At 40.5% G+C, this 18,186-nt stretch overlaps 2 protein-coding genes across 2 annotated transcripts; both read left to right on the top strand.

Moving 5' to 3' along the window:
* The first annotated feature begins 69 nt into the window (after window positions 1-69).
* trmt10a (tRNA methyltransferase 10A) lies at window positions 70-4,263 on the top strand. The gene is made up of 7 exons (XM_034615183.1): window positions 70-551; window positions 1,754-1,925; window positions 2,529-2,600; window positions 2,679-2,753; window positions 3,106-3,255; window positions 3,393-3,498; window positions 3,923-4,263. The coding sequence occupies exons 1-7, from the start codon at window positions 397-399 to the stop codon at window positions 4,108-4,110; spliced, it is 918 nt and encodes a 305-aa protein (XP_034471074.1). The 5' UTR covers window positions 70-396; the 3' UTR covers window positions 4,111-4,263.
* Window positions 4,264-4,825: 562 nt separating this feature from the next.
* On the top strand, window positions 4,826-13,137 carry spata6l (spermatogenesis associated 6-like). Its single transcript, XM_034569346.1, has 12 exons — window positions 4,826-5,013; window positions 6,219-6,356; window positions 6,533-6,581; window positions 7,209-7,250; window positions 7,382-7,506; window positions 8,123-8,215; window positions 8,406-8,660; window positions 10,522-10,621; window positions 10,839-10,879; window positions 11,397-11,512; window positions 11,865-11,958; window positions 12,669-13,137. Exons 1-12 carry the CDS (start codon window positions 4,966-4,968, stop codon window positions 12,735-12,737), a joined length of 1,170 nt encoding a protein of 389 aa, XP_034425237.1. The 5' UTR covers window positions 4,826-4,965; the 3' UTR covers window positions 12,738-13,137.
* The last annotated feature ends 5,049 nt before the right edge of the window (window positions 13,138-18,186 follow it).

The following is an 18,186-nucleotide window of genomic DNA, read 5'->3' on the forward strand; positions in this document are numbered from 1 at the left end:
TTTAAGCCTTATGTACAGTCTATGGTGTTTTATTAAAAGGTCCGCAGTATTTCTGGTTGCATTTGAATGCAGCTGACGCGGTTAAATGACGTCACACACGCGCCACCATCACAGTAGATGCATGTGGATCTGCTGCTGTGTAGCGTGTTTACGTTGTTTTCCTGGTGTGTGTCGGGGGGGACTCGTGTAGTTGGCTGTGCGGGGGATGGAGACGCTTTACACGGATCAGTCTCTGCAGTGAAGCGGTGGGAAACTGCGGCTCGTCGTTAAATGCAGCCGCTTGGCTCTGTGCAAAGGGCAGCTAACAGCAGCTAACAAGCTAACAGCAGGAGCAGCAGCTCGCTGACGGGAAGGCGTCACAGGGAGGCAGGCAGCTTTCAGCTCTGCTCGGTGCTCATGGCCGATGACGGCGAGAAGAGGGAGGCTTCAGCCCAGCAGCACGGCGAGAATGGAGACGACGACGCTGCGGCGGAGAACCAGGCGCTGTCCAAACGGCAGAGGAAGAAGCTTCTGAAGCAGCAGAAGTGGGAAGGGGACCGGGAGCTGCGGAAGTGAGTGAGGCCACACAGGTGTCAGCAGCTGCTCTGCTAATAAAACACATGTTCTCCTCACAGCCGCGCCGAGCTCCGTCCAACTGTGTGTCGGTTTAACCTCGTCTTTGCTCGCAGTGGCATGTAAACAAGATTGTTTCATGACAAAACATGACAATGGTTTTATTTCTATTGTTTACTTGCGCTTAAACACCCCCCTTTTATTTATATATATATATATATATATATATATATATATATATATATATATATATATATATATCAAATCGGACGTGTGCACAAGGCTGCCCAGTTGTGAAAAACCTAAATAAAACCGTTTTAAAGGTCCAGTGTGTAAGATTTGGGTAAAAGGGATTTATTGGCCAAAAGTGGATATAAAGTAATCCTAGTGATGTTTTACTAGTGGGTAATCATCTAAATTGTAGGAATTATTGTTTTCTTTACCCTAGAATGGGCACTTTAAGTTCAAATACTTTATATTTACATCAGGAGAGGGTCCTCTCCACAGAGACCGCCATTTTTATTTTTTTTACAGTAGCCCAGACTGGACAAACTAAACACCTTTTGAGTTTTTATGACAACTGAAGGCTACCAAGGGTTCTCTGTCATGTTTGGAAGGTGAGGAGGGGTATACAGCTGAAACATGCAACTTCACCACTAGATGTCACTAAGTTCTACACACTGAATCTTTAAGGAACCTCAACATCAATCAATAACAATTGCAGTCTTGTTTTTTTCCATCAATAACAATATAACAAAAGGTCAGTATATATCAATTTATTGCATAGTGAGGATATATAACTCATACTTTTGTTCTAATCTTCCTCACAATTGTAAAATGTTTTACTTTTTATTCAGTGTTTGTCATTCTCTGCTCAAAGATGAGGTTAAAACCACAACCTTCACTTAGGAGCTAAAATCAGTCTTCAAACTTAATTACAGATATTATATTGTTTATCAATATCGACTAATATGAAAATGATTATCTTGACGTAATTTTTTGTCATATCATCCAACCCCATCTCTATGTAAATAAGGTAAATATTTCAAATTAGTTAGTTACTTAAAATGATTCGAGGCCTTTTCCACTAATCGCTGTTAAACAACTTGGGTTTTTGAGCATTTTACTACAATGTGGGGGTCTGCAGAGTAATACCATGTCCTGGTCCACATCGCAGTAGCTGGCTTGTTTTCCGCTGCAGGCAGAGACGAAAGGAGAGGAAGCAGCAGCGTCGCGTACAGAGGCAGAATTGTGAGGAGGAGGAACACGGGGATGATGCCCAGAGTGCCAGAAAGCGTCCCCGCAGAGAGATGACGCCCAGCTCTCTGAGGCTGGTGGTGGACTGCAGCTTCGATAGCCTCATGCTGCTCAAGGTAAGCAGCGCCCGCCATAATGATAGCTGTTTGAATTCTCTAAATGATAAGGATAGGAGCTTCAGTGCTTCCTAACTCATCTCCTGCAGCATTAGAAACATTGGACCACCCTTAATGAAAGAAGGGGAGAAGGTGTCCTCCCACAATTCTTTACGGCAGCAACGGCTGTTTCATTCTCGTGACTCAATCTAGAACTGATGTAAATCCTCACACAATCATCTGAGCTGCCTGTTTTTTCCCCCAATAAAAATCAGTTTTGTTGTTTCTTCCTGTGAGTAACTGACAGTTAATTGTCCTGTGTATGAAAATCTTATCTTAGGATGTGTCATTCTGTGTAAACTATTCTGTAACTGTCAGCTTACAGTATACTGTATATTTGATCTTATAAATAAAGTTGTTTAAATAAAAAAACAGTGTAAGTGTAGTTGGATTTTCTCTGCATCGTTTGACTTTTTCCTAACTCCTTCACATCTTTACTTGTGACGTTTTCCATCTGGGTCAAGGAATAGTGTTTAGGAAAAGAGGTTATTTTCTGACTGCAACTCTAATAATATGTACCGAGGCACCAAGTCTCCCTGATCACTAATGTTCTTGTCTTCTCAGGATGTGCGGAAGCTTCACAAACAGATCCAGCGGTGCTATGCTGAGAACAGACGAGCCGTTCATCCAGTACAGGTTAGTGATGACTGGCCAACGAATGAGCGGGCACAAACAATCCTGTCCGACCTGTAACCACAGCTCTCGCTTCTCCAGTTTTATCTGACGAGCCTGGGGGGACAGCTGAAACAGGGCATGGATGAAAAGGACAAAGGATGGGTAAACTGGAAGGTAAGCAGATGTTGTTTTTTTTAAGCAGCTGTTGGCGGCAATAATTTTGAACGTAAGCGAAACACTGAAATAATGTCACTCTGTTCTCTAGGATACTGTGATGGCCATGTTATATGATGTTTTATTGACCAAAGGATTAATTAAGAAAATAATAATTGTAGGTGTCAATGTGGTATTGAAGATAATCATTAGTTTTAGCCTCCAAGGTAAAAATGACCTTGATTTTAGTCTTACCACTAAGCATATTTCTTCCCGTCTGTGCAGTCTGGCTTTTCTTTCAGGCTGTAAGGTCTTTAGATAGACATTTCTCTGCATCGTGTGTTTAAGTGTCTCCTTGTGCATCTGTGTACAGGACATTACCATTAAAACTGAGCACTACAGTAAAGTTGTGGCTAAGGAAGATCTGGTGTACCTGACGTCAGACTCTCCCAATGTGCTGGAGGAACTGGACCAAAAAAAAGCCTACGTGATCGGAGGCCTGGTGGACCACAACCATCACAAGGTTGGTCTGACTTCAGTGCCGCTCGTTTTAGAAACGCGTGAAGCGGAGTAGTTTTTGGAGGCATGTTCCCCTCTGGTTCATCATGTACCGCTTCATGATTTGACCCGGTTGGTTTTCTGTCTGGGCATCGTTTGCAGGGGATAACCTTTGAGAGGGCGAAAGAGCTGGGGATTGATCACGCTCAGCTTCCTCTAAGCAGCTTTGTCAAGATGAACAGTAGGAAGGTTCTGGCAGTCAACCATGGTGAGTACATACATCCGACCAAAACATGAGACTTATGAGTGTTTTTTAGCAACTGCACAAATTGTCACTGACCAGTTTTAGTCGTCATTGGGTAATGGTGTTCATTTTAACCTGAAATAAACTTTAATCTTATATGTATGTATAATCTTAGCATCATAGTTTTTGCATCATACATTGGCATTAGTCAGTCTGTGGCCATTGTATATTACTAAATCATGGAACTACCTAAAACTCATTAGATCCACGAGTAACAGTAATGACTTAGAAGGTGAGCCTGTTATTGTAGACGGCATACACGCAGTGCTGGAACAGATGAAGGACTGGTGAAGCAGCTGACCAGTCTTAGTGCTGGCTGTTTGAGGATGTTGGACGAGTCGTGCTTTGCGTCTCAGGTGTGTTTCGTGTGGTTTCATTCCTCTCGCAGTGTTTGAGATCATCTTGGCCTATCAGGAGAAGCACAGCTGGCAGGAGGCCTTTTTCACCGTCCTGCCTCAGAGGAAAGGAGCTGTGGCCGTGGACAAGGATGGAACCACTGTTCAGGAAAAAGAGGAGGAAGATTCAGGCTCAGAGCCGGACCCTGACACAACAGAGCAAACTGAGAAAAGAACCTAAAACTTTGCCTGAATGGACAATTGCAATCAGAGTTCTAACGTTGAATACTACGGAGAAGAAGAGGCAAATGAAAGTGGTTGGATTTCTATTTGTGTCTTGAAAATTTCAAAATACTTTTTTTTGGTTTTTACTAAATATTTATTTAAAATTGTATTTTGTTCCAACTGTCAATTACACTGTTCAAGTTAATGAACTTTTGACATTTTCAGTTTTGCTGTAACTTCTGGCAGAGTATTGCTATCACATTCAAGGGCATACGTTTTACTGAAGTTTTATTTTTTGAGCTGCCACACCTGTGCCAAATGGAACTTTTTCAAAGAAAAGATTTAATACAAGACAAAGTAAACACTTGACCTCTGGTTTCACTCTTAATGATTCCTGGAATTTTTGACCGTATAGTATTCTATATCCCGACAAAATATGATAAGATAAAACTTTATTGGTCCTACGCTGTGGAAATTCATTTACTGTGTTTGTGCTTTAGTATAGGGGATATTGAATTAGACTTATACATATATATATGTGCATATGTAGACTATATTAAAAATATATAGGCAGGTATGCATCCAAAATGAATGATTACGAAATGCTATGTGCGATATATTAATGGATATAAATTAATTGAATCCTTCCATCCATCCATCCATTTTTGCTATTCATCCATCTCAATCATTCATCCATCACAAATATATACAATATGAATATGACACAATGCGACTGCGAGAAGATATTTACAAATGGGCAGGACAGCCGTTGTTGCTCTAGCCACTAAACCCGGAAGTTGAAGTAACCAGGGTAACAAGGTAAGGAGACGCCGAACCGGGAGAGAAGCTGTGGCTCAGACCGGAAGCTCCAATGTCTCGAAAAGCTCTGAAAGTGGTGGTTGAATTAAAGTTCAGAGCGGTAAGAGTCGTCTTTTATTTCTCATGTATTCTTTAACTGCTCCTGCTCTAACTTTAGTGGCTCTATGGGGAGACACCCGCGCCACTAACACCAGTCTTCATTGTAATCTTCGTCACTTTTTAATTCGCCGTTTGATTATCAAACATACTCTGTTATGAGAGCCGCACTGGCAACTTTGCATAATACTTTAAGAGGCCCACTACAATTCGGCGTATATCTTATACAGAGAATAGTTGTACAACTTTTTAGATTTTATTTTATAATCTAAGATCACCGCCATTAGACACTGCCGAGCGGGTGCTCTATTCAACCAGCTGAGCGATACATAACCTATATACTGTTTATATGTTAAAATATCCATGATAAAGAGCGATACTCATCACATTAGCATTCAGGCTCCACAGCACAGCCTTGTCTTATGTAGTGCAGCTATATGACATTACACAGGCTGACCTCATTGTGAAGGGTCACACTCAGAATACCGGATCAATATTGTTGTAAGCACTGTTATATGTCTGATCATTTTCTAAATGCTCTAATCAGTAATGTTTGGGAACAATTACATTTACACCTGTAGTAAATAAATCCTTTCATTTGATCTTAATTTCTTTCTTTGTGATATCTTGTTACATTTGGCCCAACACCCCTGAACTCCAAGATTATATATTGTTTGTATGTTGTGGGAACAAAATAAATAAATTGTGAGCACAGTCTGTGTAGTAAAGTAATTATGTAATTTATAAATGTACATAAGCAACAAAGACTAAAGTGGGAACAGGATTGAGGATTGATGCCCAAGTGAAAAGTTTGAGCCTTCAGTTGATTTATGTTGACAAAACAGCACTGTTCTTGTAACAGAATCATGGAGCTAGTTTTTACAGTACAGAATGTCAGTGTCTGACATGGTCATCTCCAAGTGTGGAGTTAGGATTTGATTTTTTTTCCAACCGTAAACTGACTGAAGATTATATAAATATGTGGTGATATTTTGTGGTAATCCATCCGGCAGTTCTTGCATTATCCTTCTAACTATCTTCCACTTAAACCAATGGCCTCCTTGGAAGAGGTATTCAGGCGAATCTGCTGGTGTGACTCAATCAGCCTCTGTGTTGGAGCGAAAGCGGCACAATGTAATGTCAATCGAGCTTCTTCATTCTTATTGGCAGCCAGAAGAAAATTGCTGATAACCCTTTTGAATGAAACAGGTTTCCTGTCCTGGGGTTCATCTGCCAGCCAAAGATGACATCTACATCAGCATGTGTTTCATGGACCAGTGCCGTCAGTCTGAGTGTCTCCCTGCCGTCTTCCCTCTGCTGTTTCATGAGAAGATGACCTTCGAGAAGGCAAGTTGTGACACAGCTGAAACGCTATACATCAAATGGGTTGTTGCATTTTTTTATTGAATAAACCACTGATGACTCAGATGGAGTGTTTCTCTATATAGTCATTTTCTATATACACATCCTTTGTTGTATGCCTGTAACGAGTGACTACATATAGCTGTGTAAACATTATCCAGATCTTCAGACATGCAGTGGACCCCGGAGACATCGCTGTGATGCTTGAGTGTAAGTTATATATTACTGTCTAAAGTCATTATTGAAATACGTATTGAACTAATTTGGTTGGCCGATCATATTTTACTTCTCCATGCTACATTATGCAAACCATCTCTTTTTTTGGGGGGGGGGGGGGGCAATTTCTTCAGACAATTAGTTCATGGTTATTTTTACATTTCCCATTCGTATACAGTATTTATTGTAGCTGTGCAGAAGTTGCGCAGTCTGTTGAAACAAGATCAAAGGTTTGATAAGATGATGTTAACTCAAATTGCATGGTCTTCCTCAGTGGATGGAGTTTTTAACAATTTTCACGACAATAATCATAAATATAATTATTATATTTACCACTCAAAGCACTTCGCAGTTTTGTCCTCCACCCATTCACACATATGGTCATACAGTGCATATATGTGAAGCACAGTCTCTATCATACATCACCCATACACTGCTGACACAGCTGTCAGGGATTCAGTATCATGCCAAAGGACACTTCAGCATGTGGAATGGGGGAGACTGGGAATCGGGGAGACTGGGATCGAACCCGCTCCTCCTCCTATGCAGCTGTGCATTTGAGATTTGCCTTTCTGTGATGATACAGTCGATTTCTTTCAACTTGATGTATCCTCTTCTCAGATGAGACGGTCAGAGTTGAACTGGTGCAGCTGGCCCCTCCCGGTGAGACTATTTCTTCTTTTTTTTAACCATGGGTATTCCTTGTTCACTGCAGGGCTTGGGGATCTCTCAAGCAGATTCCAGCCAGAATGTCTTAAAGTGGTTGTGTTACCATTGTGCGTTTGTGTTTGCAGCGGGGGACATTCTCGCCTGCTTTGAGGAAGATGCTCGACGGTTTTTATTCCCAGAGCCCAGACTGGTTCCCTCCTTCTCCGGAGTGGACCGAGAGGTTCTCATGACCCGAGCACCTTACTTCCCTGTAGGCCCCAGCTCTTTTTCAAATTGTACAGTATTGTTCTCCACGTTCAGCACGTGTAGCCTTTTCACATGAAAAAATCCTCAGTGCATTGATTTTGACATTTCTTTATTGTCTACCGCCATATAAATGCTACCATCTCTGACATCATCAAAACTGTAATGCTATCAGAAACAAAATATTTACTTTTTGCTTGTTTATTTTTAAGAATTTCCTTTAACTGAATTTTCACAGTCACATATGAGAGCAAATTATATATATATACTAATTATGTGTGATTTGGTCACATTTGTGTGTTTACAGGTCATATTCACAAATCACAGTTTGCCTCATGGGGCTTAACAATCTGTACCAGATGTGTTATCCCCTCTCCTGGCGTGAGGATAAATTACCCAAAAAACATAAATGGAGAGATGTGTCAAGTATTTATACAAAGGAAATGTCGGACAGATATGAAGCGAGCAGCAATGGCGATTGAAATGATAGAGGTATTACCGATGTTGGTACTAGACGTGAGTCGGCATATTGTACAGCAAATCAATCTAGTTGTAATCATAATCCAAGTTTAGATTAATACGATTATGGAACAAATGTTTGGTCCCTTCTGTTTTTCCCTCAGGGTATTGCTCCGAGGTTGGAGTTCTCCACCAAAACCACCATCATTGAGTGCTCCGCTGATTCTGAGATCAACATTCACCTCAATGTACTCATGGTAAAGATGATATATACATAAGCATCATTCCTGAGGTGGCTACATTAACTAGCAACAGTTCTCTGGGATTGAAGAGTTCCTTGAATTCAACTTGTGGCCTTTATACATACAGAGACAATGAGGATATTCAGAACCGTAAACATTTGTGTTACATTCTGGCTTTTTAAGACAACCACTGTCTTGTTCCCAGAGACCAGCGATAAAGAGGAACTTGATGCGCTCCAGCAGACCCAGGACCTCCTCTCCTCAGAGGAACCAATCTCAAACCTCTGCAAGGAGACGAGGTGGCAGGACAGGCCGAGAGAGACACGGCACAGCCAGGTCGCTGTCACGCATTTCCAGATCCCAGTCCCCGCAGAGAAACACCCAGCATCTGGCCCGGCTCAGCCTGGACCCTGCGGCTCCCAACCCAACCGACGTGGAAGCAGCCAGCACCTCCCGACCTGTGAGTACACCTGATTCATCCTTTTCTTTATAAAATGGCCAGCAGATGGCAGAGGAGAGCTCTCATCTAATATCTCCCCTGTGGTGGTGAGAGGTTTAAGAGTCAGTGTCACAATATCACTCTGAATGACTTTGTAGTCAATAACTAACAGAGGTGGTAAAACTCCACATATTCTTTACTCAAGTAGAAGTACAGATACTTGTGTCAAAAACTACTCCGGTAAAAGTGTAAGTACTGATTCAAACTCTTTACTCAAGTAAACGTATCAAAGTACAGGCTCTGAAATGGACTAAAAGTATAAAAGGAGCCAACCTCTACCAGATGTATCTGTGCAAAGCAAACTGAGACTCATATCACATTAATTCCTTCGAAGACATATACAACTGAAACCCCTCTTACGTCAGATCAAATAAAAGGCTACACACTACTAACAAAGGTTACAGCGAAAAATGATTTGCATGTATGAAAAACTGTCCAGGAGGAAATGTGTTCTTCATTTGAATAAAGCCAGGGATGGAGAATGTTTTGCTCCACTTCATCATCATTGATGTCGGCTGATTCTTCCCCTTCTTCCGTGTTGTAACTCCTTGGCACGAACACATCTGAGTCTCCCTCTTTTGTCTGTTTGTCTTGATACTTCTTTGACTCTGTGTAACGTGTGTCGTGCATGATGAGCACTGATAGATATCAGAGGCTAATGGCTAAAGGCTCCAAGTTCGCTGTTTGGCCATTAGTTTCTTTTATTTCATATTCTAGTATGAAGAGAAATAATGACGGCCTTAACATGACACCTGTAGTCGTACAATTCTGGGGCCCCTCGCTAAAATGTAACTTCAAGGCCTTTGTTATTTAGTTTACATCTTTCATATTGCTTGTTAAAAGTTAATTACTACCGAACACATAAACAATAAACAGGGGTCATTATGTCATTACGAGTTAATATTTCACCCATGGTCCCCTGAGGTTAATCCATATAAGATAAGAAAGATACAAACAGATAAGAGATTGGATGTCGGGAGTCAGAGGACGAGACCAGATAACTATCAAGACAAGAGACAGTTCCATGGCCCATCTCCTTGCCAACTAGACAAATGACAATCCCGGACAAGGACAGTAAGATGACAGAGACACAAATAGCTGGCAGGTAGAGGTTGAATCAAAGGCCCTGAAAACCCAGAGTTCCACACTTGATGTGATGGCTCCTGGCTGAAAACTCTACTTCCTGCCAAAGTTTCAACAGTTTTGTTTGTGTGAGAGGAGGAGTAGCACCTTTTTCCTTACCACAATAAAAGGGCCTAATCTCTTGTAATCAGTGTGCAGTGGCCTCAGGAAGTATTCTGACCCCTTCGCTGTTTCACACTTTATTGTGTTGTATAATTTTAAATGCCATGCGATCTACTCTCAGATATCCATAATGACGAAAGGTGAAAACATGTTTTTAAATATTTGTTTTTGCTCGTTTAAAAAAAAATCCATCCTTGACAAATTAAATTGATTAGATGTAGTTTAGAAAGGCACAAACCTGTGTATAGAAGATACCACAAGTCACACTGCACATCAGGAGAAAAACAAGTTCATAGGATCTTTGTGTTTTGCAGAGATGAGAGAACACGATGGCAGCCGTCGCAGTAGCCTCCAACATTCAGGTCTTTATTGCTTTATAGCGTTTATGACACTATTGAACATCTGTAAAGCTACCTAAAGCTGTCAGGTCTATGTTTTCACTTTATCCCTATCGAGTGTAGATTTATAACGCACAGAAAACAGTGTGAAGATTGAAAAGGTCTGGATATTTTCTGAATCCAGTCTTGTAGCAGTTTGACCTGCTGGTGCGCTCACTGTGTTGCTCATCTGCGTGTAGATGCTGGCTTCGTGGCCGGGAGCCAGTCGATGGGACTCACCCCATGTTTCTGCAGTGTTGACCAACTCCTCTTCACCTTTGGTCAGGTCTTCATCAGCAGGTAGACATCCTCATATAAACCTGGGTCACTGAAGTAGGTCTCAAAACAACTTACCATAACTGCCTAAGAAATATAAAGGCATAGTTACATTGCTTTATTTCAGCAGTTTACTGTAAACATGTGATAGTTTTATTTCAACATACTTATAGTCAGCTGTTGTGCTGTAAACCACTTACAGTCTGTGATTCAATGTTTTCCCCTCTTTTTGTTGTTTTAGTGACATTCTCTCCAACTGGCAGAAGGAAATCCAGTGGTTTGGTAGGAACATCATTTTCACCCTTTTAAAAAGAGAGCTATTACTATGTGGGGATGAGCTTTACTTTATTTATTGTTCTCAATAAACATATATAGAAGAAATAGCATATATAGCCTACACTTTGCAAGTGATGCATAATGTGAAAGAATTGTGGGTATATATACACAATATTCTTATTTTACTCCTGAAAAGACAGCATATAATCAACTTTCACAAAAAGCTAGACTCTAGGTCACCCTGGGACAAACTTTTACAATCCAGGCCTCAAACTTGTTAGTCCAAGATGTATTGATTTTTATAAGAGAACCTAACACAAAATTTACTAAAAATGTTACCCTAAAATAAGGTTATCACAAAATTGATGGATGGATGGATTAAGCCTCTATTAACTGCAAATGAGGCCAGTATTCATAGTTGAAATAGATAAATGAATTGTGGAGTTTCTAGATGTGTCCGTGAGGTATAGTTATCTCAACAATACAAAGGAAGGTTGCGACTACTTCCTGCTTCTGTTTGTAGGTTGAAGAGACATCTGAAGACGACTCCGGCTCAGAAACACACGACCTTCATGACGGCCGTCGTGCTCCTGACCCTTCAGCGTCGTGGCAGTCTGACAAAGGAGCCAGGCACAACAGGTCAGTTTCTTGAAAAGGTAGAACCATTAATATTCATCGTAAACCATGCGCTTCACCTTCTTTTTATATTAAAATCCAAACGTCTAGTGAGCCCTAATCGCCAAGTTGAGAAGTATTCATTCCATTTAACCAATTTGAATAAGGTGACAGTTGCCCCCTTTTACACAGCCTGTTCAAGGAGGAAGTGTAATGTTACAGCAGCTTAATATGATGTCTCTGGTGTTTGATATTTAGAGGAAAATGATGCTGCACATTTTCAATCTGTCATTAAAGAAGTTAGTGTGCATTAGCCTGCAGGAATAACTTGTCTTATCTACCTATTTTATGAATGTTTCTGACTGTGGCTGTTCAGGTCTCCATCCAGTTCTCACAGAGAATGGGAAGAAGTCCATGAGCGCGTTCGAGGACTCCTTACGACGCCAAAAGCTGTACGCCGACTTCTCTGCGTAAGTAATGACAAGCATCGGTATAGCTGAACTCCGAAGAAAGTCGGGACCCAATTCTCTTAAGGTTCATGTCTGAAAATGCTTATGTGTCTCAGTCTATAAGACTTTTTCAGCAGGCCATTCTACTTTTCCACTTGCTCGCCACTCCTCATTGTAGTGGGGTCTTATTGCATGTGAGTTTACCTGAATAGGAATCACTTTGGACATTTATTCTCTAGAAAGAATCTGTATTTGAATCCTTTTTTAGGAACCATAAATTGTCTAATGTGCTCCCATTTTAATTTGCAAACTCAGCACTTTCCACAACATTAACTGCACCAGTGCAAAAACCGAGCTGCCTTCAGTTTCTCTTCTCAGCAAAAATATTTTTCATTATTCCAATGAGTTTGCCAAATTTGCTGCTTTAAATGAAACCTAACCTGTCTTCCACAGCAAGAATATTCAAAAATCAAAAAGAATATTGAAAATAACTTGTAATTTTGTAATTATTTATTTATAACAAAGTCATAAATATATTTTACAACTCAGAGTAACAACCTGTGTAAAAATATATTATTTAAATGGGCATATTTTATTTTGTAGTTTATTTCTGAATGCCAATGTGTTTCAGTAATAGCACAACTTTGCCCCGTATATGTCTCCAGAAACGCACAGAGCATTACATATGTAACAATAGAACAAAACGACAGGTGGTGGTTGTTGTGTTTCAGGGGGCCACAGTCTCTGAGGTAGACCGGGTTTTGGCCAGAAGGTCCGTCTCTCCAGGTCCGCCCCGATGACCTGGCCAGGCTCCGAAACGGTGAGCTGGACCTGCCGAGTTTCAAGAACTTTGAATTTGAAATATGCTGCTCCCTTGGGGTGTCCTGGTGGCCTAATCATTTGAAAGCATTCTCGTTTATCAGACCAATGTCTTTCTCTCCCCATGTTTTTAAGAGCACACTGTTAACTATCAAATAAAGAAAAACAAATGCCCACAGCACACGCCTCCATGTTGGGAATTTGTTTAAATGTGAAGCTGTTACATTGTCCTAACAATGTTTGATATTGTATGTTGTTATGCAGTTTTCAGGACCATGAAATACTAAGTAATACATGATGATGCATTTTCATAGACGGAGACATGTTTTCCGAAGTTATTTCGATGTAATTTATATTGATGACTTGTTTTAAATCAATACACTAAATCAATCAATCAATCAATCAAATTTTATTTGTATAGCCCATATTCACAAATCACAATTTGTCTCATAGGGCTTTAACAAGGTGTGACATCCTCTGCCCTTAACCCTCAACAAGAGTAAGGAAAAACTACTAAAAACCCTTTTAACAGGGTAAAAAGAAGGTAGAAACCTCAGAGAGAGCCACATGTGAGGGATCCCTCTCCCAGGACGGACAGAAGTGCAATAGATGTCAAGTGTAAAGGAGAACATCATCAAGATAAAGGTTTTAGCAGCATTGATAAGGGTAAACATTTTGAAGCATAACTGAAGGTCATGGTAAATGTGTATTTTAACTTGCGTTAATCATTAAGAGGGCTCCAACAAACTCACAGCTAAGTCACTCATCACCCCCTTATTTCTTCTGTACTTGCACCCACTGCACTACGGATGCCAGGTTAGGACAATCCTTGCAAAGCACTGTAGCAGCAAAAGTAACAGCAAATTCCGTTGTTTTTTTTTTATGTGTGTGATGTGAGACATCTGCATTTCTCTTCTCGTGCAGAGAAAGAGACGACCACCTTGCCAATAAAGTCTTCAGATGTCCTGACTCTCCTGGTGTGTGCATGTGTGCAGAACAGAGATATAAGCCTTGGTGAAATTAAAATCTTGCATCTCAGTTTGAACGTGGCCTGGAGGCAGCAGAATAGGATTTGACGTCACACGCCTCTATATCGTTAACCTATCAAGCTGATATTGTCTCGTCCTCAGATAAATCACCCAAAGGCTATTAAAAGCAAATTGTGTCTATGGCGATGCAGCTCTGTGTGAACTACTGTCATATATCAGAGAAATAGCTGCTCACTATGACTGTGAGGCATTAAGCACCGGCTCTATCAGGAACATTGTGATCTACTGCAGAATGGCTGCGTGTCATGTGGCAGTGCAGAGTCTTTTTAGTGGTGTGGTTGGTCGGTTTTAACAGAAGTCTATGAATAATGCTATAAATAACAGACGAGTTAAGAACTAGCAGGGGCAGCTTAACTGCAAAGACAGCGAAGGTGGTGGGTGATCGAAGGCTTTAGCCGGGGTCTATTTCAAGGAACACCTTTTTTTAAAGAATGCAGCAGAGAAGGTGACGCCTTTTGATAAATGAAGGCCCACAGTACAGTGTTCCTTCAGGTGTTGGAGTCAGATGTCAGAAGAATAGGCATCAGGTCTCGGGGGAAAACTTTGATAACTCTGTGGATTTACACCAACAGCCTCAGACAAAATGACCTCGAACAAATTACACGTTTATTCTTGTAATATTATGACTTTATTCTCATGAAATTATAACATTATTCTTGTAATATTTTGACTTTATTCTTGTAATATTACAACTTTTATCCTTGTTATACTACCACATTATTCTTGGAATTTCACCCATAGATAATCTTCAATATGGCCCTAATACAGGGTGAGATAGTTCTACATGAAGCAATTTTCTTAATAACACACAGACATGTTCAATAATTATTTTAATCGTGGTGAAGATGTGCAGACAACGAAATCAGACCAAAAATCACCAGCTTTCTTTTATTAGCTTGCAGTGAGTCACCGTGTAGTGCATGTTGTGTCACATACTGTAGGTAATCAAGTAGTTTGTAAAGACACGGGTGATGCTGTTGCCATCATAGTGTGCTTTTGAAAAATATGACCCAACCTGATTTGCAAAGCTTGTCTACACATCGTCTCTGATCAGTGTTAAGACAAGGAAGCATCTTCATTGACCCATGTTTCATTTCAAATGTGGCCCCTTTGGCAGAGTAGGGACAAACTGGGATTAGGATGCTGACAATGGCAATGGATTTTGGAAACATGAATGCCCAAGTAGGACACTAAGGTAAGGTTGTAGTCATGTGGAATCACAGTAAACCTTAAACACCATCATTTTATCTTTTATCTTCTGAAAATAGACAAGGTTTGAGTTTTCCGACACTATGGTAGTTGGTTCAAGATAAAGCTGAAGGTGACGCAGCATTTTGCAGTTGCTTATTTTTATGTACTAGGCCAACGTACCTTTAGCTGTGATTTGAATATAGCGAGGGCATTTTTAAGAGCAGTGTTTCCTAGCTACTAAAAGCTGTTGTTTCGGGAGTGGTACTTTACACCAACCAATGACAATTTCACAGGTGTTGTTATATGATTTTTCCCAGCATGGACCACTAAAAGTTCATTTCAACTTTGAATGGATCATCATACAGTGTGGTATCATGCTGTGAATTAAACTACCAAGAAGCTTGTAGGTGGCTGAATGACAGGTTCAGACAATGTTGTTTCAAGGAGTCGTAGATCGGGTGAGTCTGTTGTTTGAGAGAATCTCAGTTTGCACGGCGTGAATACAGTAACTGCAAGTAGAAGGGACATGAGCAAGTTGTGCTGCAATGATTATTGAGTTTTCGGCCAGAGGTTGAGGAAAAGGCTCAGACTTGGAATGTAGGGATGTTGGAAAGATAATGGACCATTGTATTTCAAACTAGAAACAATGATAAATATTACCATGCTGGGAATAGTGGTCATAGAACCAACCCTGGCAAAACATATATGAATCGCATAAATGTACAACAATATACAATAGCACACAGTAGTTACTCATACACCCTTTGCACCAGGTTCCATCTAATTTTAAGACAATTTTAATCCAAAATAACTTTCTATGAAACTCGATAAAATCTGTAGAAACCAGAAAGTAGCTAGGTTTTTCAGAGTAAATAATTTTGGCATCAGTCTACTGGTTTGAAAGAGAGGATGAAGAAAGTAACAATAAAACAGGTTTGTGAGAACCTGTGGGGAAAAAAGAGTCTGAATGGGATCCACCATGATGTTAAGCTCTATAAAGCCAAGTGCAGGTGAGGGGAGATTTTGGGGGCAGGGAAGCCTTCTGTTTTATGTTTGTAGTTTGACCAATCACGTTTGACCAGGCTTTGGTTGGACTGGACCTGAAAGACCTTCAAAAAGTATTACTGTGTTTTGTGTGGAGAAACGTTTGACTGGTGTGATAAAAGAAGATAGTCAGACTGTAAACATTGTACGGAGAATGGAGGATGGAGGCTTGGCCTGGATATCTGTCTTCACCGGAAGCCCCATACTATTGGCTGTCGCCCCAGAGGCTAATTCGTCATCGGCCGATAGCCAATGAGCTCCGGGATTGCCATCAAGTAACTTCTATTTGTATTCGTTGTGCATTTTATGTATGACCCTCCATTAACGAGGCATCCTGGATTACAATGGTTCTTCTCAAAATTGCAGGAAACGTGGGTTCATTGCACCAAGGTTCTAAAAATCCTGAACAGAACTGGTTCAAGAAAAATAACTAATTTGGTGCAAGAGGGGTTACCAGTTATACCAGTGCTGGCCTCATGACATCTCAACAACTCCCAAACAGTGCAGCCGTTTGTGACATTTACTTGTGTGGAGGTGAGAGAGTTTGTTCAAGCATGTCTAGTTCTGAAAAACCATTAACTGGCTCTTTGTCCTGTCATTGGTCACATGCTAAGAATGGCAAAATCAACCCTATGTGGTTTGTTTTGCTCGTCCCTGTAGTATTATATGATGTTTGCACGTCGCAGTCTACGGACCACTATCTCATTTTAGTTTTATAGCCCTATTTGTTAGCCTTTGTCCTTGTGTGGTGGCAGTGCAATCTGGGGTCAAGGTAGACAAAATGTATAGTGGCATCAAAAGCATTAGAAAAAAGTGCAGAAGAAATAAAAGAACAGCAAAGCACTTTGACATTGTTTTTAGCTTTGCTGACTAGATATTCGGATTTCTCTTATACTTTGTCACTTCCCCATAGCTGGAGTTATCAGCAGAGTTGAATATTCATATACAGCATATGAGCAGCAATATTAGTGTTTTTATCTCCTCTCCTGATGCTAACTAGCAACTGACAAAAATACAGCACATGCAGATTTATTTACTTGGTAGGTGACTACCAATGAATTTATTAGCTTAGGCACTGATTACATACATTAATTTAAAATCAAGATGTACCTCAGACAGAGCCTGCTGATTATTGCAAAAAATCGAATAAATATTCAGTGTTTCAGTGAACCATGGCTCAGTTCGTTTGCAGTGTGAAAACATGGTTCGGGCTTTCACACCAATTATAATGACTTCAGACGGCATTAAACATATAGACATTAGAATAAGCAGAAGCAGGTCACAGGATTGCTTTTAGTCTTTGCCTCCAAGAGTTTAATGTTGGAACGATGATGATGTTCATTTTGCTGGTAGTTATACCAAAATGAAATTACAGTGGCAATGAAGTTAACAAAATGCACGGGTTGATTTATTTTCTCCATTCAAACGAAAAGCCAATTTTTTTATTCAAAAATGTTTGCGACTACAACGGCCGAATTGACAACACGCCGTCTACATACCAATTTCAAGTAGGCCTATGCATCCCAAATAAGTAATGAAAACGTATACGGACGTATAAATTACAATGTAACTAACCAAAGACGTGAAGCTTGGTTGAGACCATCGTCCAGACTTTCAGGTGTGAAAATGCCCAATGGCTACAGACCAGATGTTTTTGAGGACTGGGTCTTCCTGCACCGCTGATCTGAATTTTACAGCATGAAACTATGAGAGTGTCGTAGCTATCTGTTAGGGTGCTGTACTAATGTGCTGCAGTACATCCGCGTTTGCCATTTTTTGCCAGTTTGTATTTTGGGAAATATCCTCCATACCAAACCCGGCAGCCATTTTTGCAACAACCCTATGCAGTTTCAGGACAACAAGACCAGGACCTGGGAGTACTTTCCATGGTCACTATGACATAAAAACTCCTTTGTCCACATGTTGTACTTCTAGTACACACGCACGGTTTCTCAACTAATGCCAATCTTATTTTACTTATGGATACAGTAAATCAATATTTAAGGAATACTTCCCTCTTTGTATATTTGAAGTAACCATGTCAGTTGAAACTGTTGGGAGCGTTAACCGTGTGCTTGTGTAAATGTGACAGCACAACTGGCTTGATATGTTCAAGTGTGTATGTATGAATGCTACTGGCTTTTTA

Source organism: Hippoglossus hippoglossus, chromosome 18 (assembly GCF_009819705.1).
Source record: "Hippoglossus hippoglossus isolate fHipHip1 chromosome 18, fHipHip1.pri, whole genome shotgun sequence".
In the NCBI taxonomy this organism is placed as follows: Eukaryota; Metazoa; Chordata; class Actinopteri; order Pleuronectiformes; family Pleuronectidae; genus Hippoglossus; species Hippoglossus hippoglossus.

What these genes read in the sequence shown, in the direction of transcription:
- spata6l (XM_034569346.1), top strand. Translation starts at nt 4,966, where the DNA reads ATGTCTCGAAAAGCTCTGAAAGTGGTGGTTGAATTAAAGTTCAGAGCG. An exon ending in TTCACCTCAATGTACTCATG is followed by an intron (nt 8,216 to 8,405) that starts GTAAAGATGATA and finishes TCTTGTTCCCAG; the next exon opens with AGACCAGCGATAAAGAGGAA. An exon ending in CAGCCAGCACCTCCCGACCT is followed by an intron (nt 8,661 to 10,521) that starts GTGAGTACACCT and finishes ATCTGCGTGTAG; the next exon opens with ATGCTGGCTTCGTGGCCGGG.
- trmt10a (XM_034615183.1), top strand. Translation starts at nt 397, where the DNA reads ATGGCCGATGACGGCGAGAAGAGGGAGGCTTCAGCCCAGCAGCACGGC. An exon ending in GAGCCGTTCATCCAGTACAG is followed by an intron (nt 2,601 to 2,678) that starts GTTAGTGATGAC and finishes TCGCTTCTCCAG; the next exon opens with TTTTATCTGACGAGCCTGGG. An exon ending in AAGGATGGGTAAACTGGAAG is followed by an intron (nt 2,754 to 3,105) that starts GTAAGCAGATGT and finishes ATCTGTGTACAG; the next exon opens with GACATTACCATTAAAACTGA.